This window comes from Nomascus leucogenys, chromosome 2 (assembly GCF_006542625.1).
Source record: "Nomascus leucogenys isolate Asia chromosome 2, Asia_NLE_v1, whole genome shotgun sequence".
Taxonomy (NCBI): Eukaryota; Metazoa; Chordata; class Mammalia; order Primates; family Hylobatidae; genus Nomascus; species Nomascus leucogenys.
In genome coordinates this window covers 47,171,770-47,181,510 of record NC_044382.1, presented here as the reverse complement: position 1 = coordinate 47,181,510, position 9,741 = coordinate 47,171,770, and the positions used below count along the sequence as shown (strand labels likewise).

The 9,741-nt window shown below is 39.2% G+C and overlaps 1 protein-coding gene across 2 annotated transcripts; it reads left to right on the top strand.

The window, feature by feature from the left end:
* The first annotated feature begins 883 nt into the window (after positions 1-883).
* CMTR2 (cap methyltransferase 2) lies at positions 884-8,115 on the top strand. Of its 2 annotated transcripts, none has more exons than XM_003280925.2 (3): positions 884-1,250; positions 1,449-1,508; positions 4,489-8,115. In XM_003280925.2, the coding sequence occupies exon 3, from the start codon at positions 4,508-4,510 to the stop codon at positions 6,818-6,820; it is 2,313 nt and encodes a 770-aa protein (XP_003280973.1). In that variant the 5' UTR covers positions 884-1,250; positions 1,449-1,508; positions 4,489-4,507; the 3' UTR covers positions 6,821-8,115. The 2 variants fall into 2 exon arrangements, with proteins under 2 accessions (XP_003280973.1, XP_030685447.1); XM_030829587.1 differs by having other exon boundaries at positions 1,155-1,234.
* The last annotated feature ends 1,626 nt before the right edge of the window (positions 8,116-9,741 follow it).

Sequence of the window (9,741 nt, the reverse complement as noted above, 5' to 3'; positions counted from 1 at the left end):
AACGGATCGCTTGAGTCCAGGAGTTCCAAACCAGCCTGGGTAAGATGGGGAGATGCCATCTCTCTAGGAGGATCACGTGAGCCCGGGGAAGTTGAGGCTGCAGTGAGCCGAGATCGAGCCACTGCACACCAGCCTGGGTGAGGGTGAGAACTTGTTTCAGTAAACAAATAAATAGTTTGCCTTCCGTAAGGTTTCTAATATCGTTTTTCTTCCATCCACAGATATAAACCTGTTTCCCCATAGTCTCACCAACAGTGGTCATTACCAAGGTTTTACATATTTGCTAAACGAGTAAAAAGAAAACTTACTGTTTTCATTTCCATCCTTGTCTAATAATAGTTTAAACGGCTTTATATATCCTTAGTGGCTATTTGTTTGACTTTTTTGTTTTTTGGGAGGCCTGTTCTACAATTTGCTCATTTTCCTTCTGGGGTTGTTGGCCTTTTTCTTATTGGCTTATTAAGCAACATAATTAATAAATATTATGTCATGTGTATATAAACAATCTTATCTCGCAGTTCCCTAGTTTGGCTTTTAACCTCCTATTGTCTTTTGAGCTGCAGTTTTAACCCAGTCTGTACAGGAAGTAATATCTGTCCAGAAGCGTCTGAAAGCCTTTGGGGCCAGCAGCCAGTGGGCGGAACCAGCACGTCCTGACAGAGAGATTTGCCCCGTCCCTTCCCTCCCTCCCCCTTCCCCTCCCCTCCCCTCCCCCTCCCTTTCTCACACACACACACACACACACACACACCCTCCCCCCCTCCCCCCGCCCCGCCTTGGGGATGCAGCCGAAGAACGCTCCGCCTGCGCGTGCGGCTTCCGTTGCCATAGTGGCCGGGGAGGCTGGCGCCTCCTAGCTTCTGTACTCCGCGAAGCAAAACCTAGGGAGCGGAGGCCTAGGCGAGGCGAGAGTCGCCGGCGTACGTAACGTTGGCGCACAAGACTCCGGCCCCGGCCTACAGGGCGCGTGCGCAGTGGGACTTGAGAGCCCCTGGTCCCTGTCTGCCGGCATTCGGCGGCTGCGGGGCCCGGAGGTGGGACCGGCTTCCCGGTGCCGCGAGGGCGGGTCCGGACAGCCTTGCCCCCAGTCTAGCGCACCATCTCCCTGCCTTGTGGCTGGAGGCGCCGCGGACCCAAAGGGAGGGACCATCCCGGGAAGCAGCCCCGAGAGCGGAAGTGCAGAATGGCTTCCTCGAGGGAGTAAAGTGCAGCCTTGCCAGACACTGGGGCCCAGGTGGGCGTGGGAGAAGGTAATCCAGGCGTGGGTACGATCCCGGGCCCTCCTTCGACTTCCCAGCGGGTGAGCCAGGAGCTGGGACTGAGTTTCCTCCAGGTCGGGGACCGGGCCTCTGAAGTGAGGTTTGGGACTTACTTCACTAGATGAAATGAGATCTGGGGTGCCTGTCCCAAAGTCAGCCCTGGATACTCACTGGCCTTTGTTTTCACAGTTGCTGGTAGGAGGAGTTGGCGGAAGCACTTGGAACTCCTTTGCAAGTGTCAGTTGAGAGGTAAAAACTGTTGATGAGATCTTGTGGGTTTTGTTTTGGGTTCTTGAATTTTACAAGTATTTCCTTGGGCGGGGGCGACATAACTGCCTACTTGAGTTTGCAATATAAGAATGGTAATAGCGACCCACTTAGCAGAATTATGATGCCACAAAGCTCATAGGAGTGTTTAATGAAAGGCTCACGATCATATACTGGAAAATTTTTCCACACACGCTGTAAGCCACATGCTTTTTCTTTCTTTCTTTTTTTTTTTTAAAGTCATGCATTTAAGTGCTGGAGTGAAGTTGAGGTGCACTATTATGACTCATATTCAGAACCTGAAGAGAGAGATGCCTTTTGTGCTAAGTATGGTATCCACTTATTTATTCAGTAGTACTGAGTGCTTACTGTGTACCAGGCAATGTCCAACTTCTTGGAATGGTCTATGTGTAAACAAAACAAAGATATCTGCCCTGTGGAGCTTACATTCTAGTTTGGGGAACACAAATAATAAACAGTAAACAAAAAGAAGCAAGTTATAGGTTGGAAGGACATGAGTACCATGGGAAAAAAATATAGCGAGGTAAGAGGCATGGGGAATGCAAGATGCAATCTTAGGTAGGCTTCACTGAGAAAATGACATTTGAGCAAATATTGGAAGGAGGTGAAGAAGTTAGCTGTGCTGATAGCTGGGGAAAGAGCATTCCAGGCAGAGGGACCACCAATGCAGAAAGACTTTTGGCTTGGAATGTGCGTGGTGTCTTCAGTGAACAGCAGAAAGGCCTGTTTGGCTGGAGTAGTGAGTAAGGGAGTAGTAATAAAAATTAGGTGGCAACACAGCAAAAGTATAGTCAGAACGGTGGAGTGTCTGTATCACTTAAGTTGTCCTCATGTGAAGGTAATTATCTATTAGCTTAGGTAACATTTCACAGCTTAACTACAGCCATTAATTAGTATGTGAAGTTAATGACTAAAATTAGACTTTTTCCAAAATAGAATATAGATGAGATCTAAACATGGCTGTAGTTTCCAGCAAGTACAATGCGAATTAAGACAGAGGAGCTCGTTGTAAAAAACTTTTATTTGCCCGTATTTAAGATTTTAGTGAATGTGGAAACACCTCAATTTTGTCTTCCTTTAGAAATTTGTCTAAATATAGCTCTACCAGTAAAAAACAAACAAACAAAAAACAGGCATAGTAGCTGACACCTGTAATCCCAGCACCTTGGAAGGCCGAGCTGGAGGGATCGCTTGAGCCTGGGATGTTGAGAACAGCCTGGGCAACAGAGCAAGACCCCATCTCTACAATTTTTTTTTTTTTTTTTCAACTAACTGGGTGTAGTGGTGCACGTCTGTAGTCCCAGCTCCTTTGGTGGCTGAGGTGGGAGGATCCTTTGAGCCTGGGAGGAGGTCAAGGCTGCAGGGAGCTACGACCTGTGCCACTGCACTCCAGCCTGGGTAGCAGAGTGAGACTCTGTCTCAAAAAAAAAAAAATTTTTTTTAATCTAATTATACTGTGGCAAACAAATGACTAAGAAGATACCTGTTACTTCAGAGAAATTACAAACTGGTAGAGTAGACTTGCAAATAATTTAAACAAAACAGAAAAGAATGAAAAAAGTGTGCTAAAAGAACAATACAAAGTAGATACTAAAAGAAACATCATCTGAGTATTATTGTATGTATTACGGCAGTAGTTCCCTTTGTTTCTCATTTTGTCTTTGAACATCTGCTTTTCTGGAGTGATGATTTGGTTGTCAATTTTTTCATATTTAACAAATGTAGATTTTTTTGGGAAATCATTTGTAGTACGCATTGTATATGCTAAATAAGTGCAGAATTTATGAACTAAAGCATCTATTGATTAACATTGCACTAACAGGTACCATGTAATACTCACTGCTCTCCCTGCTGGAATTTGTAACTTTTCCAAAACTATGCCATTAAGCCATACTTCTCATATCCTTTTTCCTCTTCAGAAGGAAGAGGTTTCTTTGTTTCTGGTTTCTTTGGCAGTGTTGACTGCCAGAGTATGTAGAGTGACTATTTGTAATTTATATATTCAACACGTTTATTTCTTCAGTATAAAATTCTGCTATCCAAGTGTTAAGAAGTTTTAGTGGCTAGAAGAAATAATATTTTATGGTGGAAGTGTGGAGCTGTCTGAACCATATGAAAGCCAGGAATCTGTGGTTTGAGACATACCAGGGTATACTGTTGGTCACTTTCAGCATCAAGCAGAAAAAGGCTAACCACTCAAGTACAGCACAGTTTATAAGCAGTATGATGATGAACATTAGTTGATGACCTATATAGGTGATTGGTACCACCAAAGTGCCTGTCTTAGAGAATGAAATCTGGACAGAGGATGTATTCAACAATCCTACTAGGGGGGTAAGTGGCTTGTGGCAGGATCAGTACTGGCTTCAGGTGCATGATCCTCTCTCCCTGAAGGAGGTGAGGTATGACGGGAACGAAAAAAAAAAAAGCAAAAAGTCACATGTTAGAGCTTGAACAGAGGTCATGTGCAGGGATGAATCTCTAAGGGTGTTGTGTTTGAGGTCATGTAGGTGTTGTCACAGCCATTGGTAGTGAAGAACTTTGGGGAAGAGTTAGATGGGTTACTATGATAATCAGAGCTGTCATTCACTCATGATTATTCTTTGTTATATGCTTTTTATATGCTAGTATGTTTTATCTTCTTCTTAAAAAATGATACGCTTTTTTTTTTTTTTTTTAATGAGAAGAAACCAAATCCAAGAGATGGAATTTGCCCGAGGCTGCTTATTAAGCCATAATTAGCAGAGCTGGAATTTGAACCCAGGTCTTGGATATCAAAGCCTTTTTCATTATTCCAAATTACTTGGTTAAATAACAGAGTATGCTGACTTTAGCCTTCCCATTTTATGGAGTTTGTCATGAGTGTGATCATATTTGCTGCTCATGAGATTTCACTCACTAATAAATTTGATTCATTTAATTATGTGTTTTCTCTTCCTAGATTTTAATTTGATTTGAAAATGAGTAAGTGCAGAAAGACACCAGTTCAGCAGCTAACAAGTCCCGCGTCATTCAGCCCAGATATTCTTGCTGACATTTTTGAACTCTTTGCCAAGAACTTTTCTTATGGCAAGCCACTTAATAATGAGTGGCAGTTACCAGATCCCAGTGAGATTTTCACCTGTGACCACACTGAATTTAATGCATTTCTTGAGTTGAAGAACTCCCTAAATGAAGTAAAAAACCTACTGAGTGATAAGAAACTGGATGAGTGGCATGAGCACACTGCTTTCACTAATAAAGCAGGGAAAATCATTTCTCATGTTAGAAAATCTGTGAATGCTGAACTTTGTACTCAAGCATGGTGTAAGTTCCATGAGATTTTGTGTAGCTTTCCACTTATTCCACAGGAAGCTTTTCAGAATGGAAAACTGAATTCTCTACACCTTTGTGAAGCTCCAGGAGCTTTTATAGCTAGTCTCAACCACTACTTAAAATCCCATCGGTTTCCTTGTCGTTGGAGTTGGGTAGCAAATACTCTGAATCCATACCATGAAGCAAATGACGACCTCATGATGATTATGGATGACCGGCTTATTGCAAATACCTTGCATTGGTGGTACTTTGGTCCAGATAACACTGGTGATATCATGACCCTGAAATTCTTGACAGGACTTCAGAATTTCATAAGCAGCATGGCTACTGTTCACTTGGTCACTGCAGATGGGAGTTTTGATTGCCAAGGAAACCCAGGTGAACAAGAAGCTTTAGTTTCTTCTTTGCATTACTGTGAAGTTGTCACTGCTCTGACCACTCTCGGCAACGGTGGCTCTTTTGTTCTAAAGATGTTTACTATGTTTGAACATTGTTCCATAAACTTGATGTACCTGCTAAACTGTTGCTTTGACCAAGTCCATGTTTTCAAACCTGCTACTAGCAAGGCAGGAAACTCCGAAGTCTATGTGGTTTGCCTCCACTATAAGGGGAGAGAGGCCATCCATCCTCTGTTATCTAAGATGACCTTGAATTTTGGGACTGAAATGAAAAGGAAAGCCCTCTTTCCCCATCATGTGATTCCTGATTCCTTTCTTAAGAGACATGAAGAATGTTGTGTGTTCTTTCATAAATATCAGCTAGAGACTATTTCTGAAAACATTCGTCTGTTTGAGTGCATGGGAAAGGCGGAACAAGAAAAGCTGAATAATTTAAGGGATTGTGCTGTACAATATTTTATGCAAAAATTTCAACTGAAGCATCTTTCCAGAAATAATTGGCTAGTAAAGAAATCTAGTATTGGTTGTAGTACAAATACAAAATGGTTTGGGCAGAGGAACAAATATTTTAAAACTTATAATGAAAGGAAGATGCTAGAAGCCCTTTCATGGAAAGATAAAGTAGCCAAAGGATACTTTAATAGTTGGGCTGAAGAACATGGTGTATATCATCCTGGGCAAAGTTCTATTTTAGAAGGAACAGCTTCCAATCTTGAGTGTCACTTATGGCATATTTTGGAGGGAAAGAAACTGCCAAAGGTAAAGTGTTCTCCTTTTTGCAATGGTGAAATTTTAAAAACTCTTAATGAAGCAATTGAAAAGTCATTAGGAGGAGCTTTTAATTTGGATTCCAAGTTTAGGCCAAAACAGCAGTATTCTTGTTCTTGTCATGTTTTTTCTGAAGAACTGATATTTTCCGAATTGTGTAGCCTTACTGAGTGCCTTCAGGATGAGCAGGTTGTAGAACCCAGCAATCAAATAAAGTGCCTGCTGGTGGGCTTTTCGACTCCCCATAATATCAAAATGCATATACCGTTGGAAGTTCGACTCCTAGAATCAGCTGAACTCACAACTTTTAGCTGTTCATTGCTTCATGATGGAGATCCAACTTACCAGCATTTATTTTTGGACTGCCTTCTACATTCATTGCGGGAGCTTCATACAGGAGATGTTATGATTTTGCCTGTACTTTCTTGTTTCACAAGATTTATGGCTGGTTTGATCTTTGTACTCCACAGTTGTTTTAGATTCATCACTTTTTTTTGTCCCACATCCTCTGATCCCCTGAGGACCTGCGCAGTCCTGCTATGTGTTGGTTATCAGGACCTTCCAAATCCAGTTTTCCAATATTTGCAGAGTGTGAATGAATTGTTGAGCACTTTGCTCAACTCTGACTCACCCCAGCAGGTTTTACAGTTTGTGCCAATGGAGGTACTCCTTAAGGGGGCCCTGCTTGATTTTTTGTGGGATTTGAATGCTGCCATTGCTAAAAGGCATCTGCATTTCATTATTCAAAGAGAGAGAGAAGAAATTATCAACAGCCTTCAGTTACAAAACTGAACATGTTCTTTCTGAGATTCAACTTTATGACTTCTTATAATTTGCCCAGTATTTGCATCCTATTGCTCTATTAATTTAAAAACTTTTATTTTGGGGAACGGCCAACATTTGCATCATTCAAAGTCTCAATAATTCTAGAAAACCGTCCATTCTGATCGCTAGGGTATATACACCCACAGGCATAGAGCTCTTCCACGTGGTGGAATCTATGCAATGATAGATATTCATACTCTAAGTATGAGGTGTGTGTATGTGTATGGGTGGCCACAGCCATGCTTACATATGCCGTTTAGTTGGTCTGTCTTAATCTGCTTAAGATTTGCATCTGTGTACCTTTGTTCAGATTAATTTTTTTTTCCAGCCGATTTCCTCTTAGTGGCTAATGCTGTTAGTGAATTTTCCAACTAATGTCCTCTCATTGGTTGATGTTGTTAATGAATGATAGAGGTAATTGAGGAAAGGAAATGAGTGAATCACCGTTCGGCAACACTGATTTCCGTTAACACATCAGTTATGAATTTCAGGGAATTCATCTCGCCAGATTCTTGATAACATGCCATTCATTGCCCTTAGGTGATTAAGCCTATTTTCTTATATGGATCAAATAAAACTAGTATGCTGTTGTATGAATCTTTTACTGACCACACCATCCAACTAAAAAAAGATAACAGGACAGCTTTAAACCAAAGATCTTGTTTAGAACAATGAAAAATTATTTGTTGTATCTAATACACGCCTGTATCATGAAAAGCATTTAGCAATGATGTAATAATTTTTAACTTCCAGGAAATAATCTGTGAATGGAAAGATTTTTTAAGATTTTGAGATAGTGTTTAGTCTCATGTCGGGAACACATGAATGTGATGAACATAGTGAATACTAAAGAAAACTCTTCAGACTTTCCGAATGATGGTTCAGAATTTAAAATTTTTGATCTTTTCTAATTTCTTTTTTCAGTATGAAAATAGCACTTTACCAAAAGATTAGCCATGAAATGGTTATTTTGCCAGTTGCATTTGATTTCTTTTGTATTTGCAATGTAATGAGTTCTTTTATTTCTTCTGTATTTGCAGGTAATGAGTTTTTGTGTCAAACTGTGTTAAGCAATTTTTCATTATCTTGAAGTTCCACAAAGTGGAGAATATTTATATTCTCACGTGCATTTTAGGCACTTACGTGAAAATAGATGTATTTTCTGATGCATTTGGTTAATAAATACTAATCTGAAAATTTTCATGTTCTTTGCTATTTTGAATTCCATTATAGATTCATGAATAAAGTCATTACTAGAGAGATTTTGTGTTCATCTTTTTTAAAGGGAATTATGGGAGAAGTTAAAAATGTAAGTTGGAAACACATTTTTTAAAGGGAGTTTTGAATGATAGTTAATGTTCTTTCATTTTCTCTGATTTACATTCATTAAAATTTAGTCCTTAATATTGTAATATTTATGGAAGATCTACTTCAGGAAAGAAATTGAATACTTAAGGGGGATTGGGAGAGGAGTGTGTGGAAGCCTGGAGGTAGATTTTTGAAAGAAATCTAATTTCCTACTGGTGACTCTATGGAAGCAATTCCAGTTGTATGATGATGGAAGTCTGATAGAAGGTTGATTACCAGGACGAAAAAAAAAAACACTTGGAAAACCATTTTGCACTTAATAGTCTTTATACCTTGCTAAGTGGGATTCAATATACTACTAATGCAGCTTATTTTTTACTTATTTTAACTATTTGATAAGAATGAAGTTGAAAGCATGGGTCCAGATTCTAGCATTACTACTGTCTTTAAGCCCTTCAAATAAGTATTGAATGCTTAGTGTTTTGTTGACACTAATCTGTACTGGAATATATAACACTGGAGTATTCTCAAATGTATTTTGCTTTTTTAACATGGCTTTTGGAATCAATTGCTCATCTGATTCATTGGATTCAAATTGCTTTAGAGGTAAGACATGACTTGAAGGTTCAGATTGAACTGGATGTATTAATAGATGACAGGTACTAATGATTTATAGGAATTTCTCTTTAAGAGGAGAGGAAAAATGCTATTCAAAAGATGAATGGAAAAATAGAAGAGGACAGAAAGAGATGGGAGTATGCATGTTTTACCAAGGTAGACTGTTCTTAAAAACTTTTTTCCACAGGTTTTGAGATTTTAAATTTGTAATGTCTATTAAAAAACATCAAATTAAGTTTCCTTTGTAATCTGTTTAATTTGAACAAAACATATACCTAATGTAAGTATTATACTCTTAAAATGATGACAAATTATTATATCAAGATGGGACAGATATGCAAGACCTGGCTGCAGATTTGTTTACTACATAGTTAACACTGAAAAGAGAGACTCAATTATTTTATAATAGGCTTCCCACACCTTAAAAAAAAAACTGGATAAAACATTTCAGGCTGATCTTAGGAGCAGAACTCAATATAAAACAAATTTCAATATTGAAACAAAATACAAATATTTCAAATTCAGTATTGAAATGGAAAATGAATTTCCATTTCAATAGTAAGCATTTTTTAGGGTTGGCCTAATGGGCCAAGTAGCAAGTAAACTCAAAGCTTGATACTACGTATGGTAACTCATAGTATGTAGGTATGTTTTAGGACATGTAATTAAAACAATAATCCTCAATAGATGTATAATGTGTTATTATTTTGAGCCTCTGATGCATTTTTCAGTTTACATAAAATTGCAGGCCTTGAATAACGAGTTCTCCCCTGCCCCCTTATTCTCTTATTGTCTGTTTAATACTTGCTTTTTCTTTGTTGGCCAAAACAGAAATGCAAATAAGTTATTTCTGATAACTATAAGTTTATACTGGAATGATTTGGGAGGAGGTGAAGCTTCTTTATGACCACAGATACATGAAGGTGCATTATTAGTGAAAAGATTTAAAAATTATCTGTCAT

What these genes read in the sequence shown, in the direction of transcription:
- CMTR2 (XM_003280925.2), top strand. Translation starts at nt 4,508, where the DNA reads ATGAGTAAGTGCAGAAAGACACCAGTTCAGCAGCTAACAAGTCCCGCG.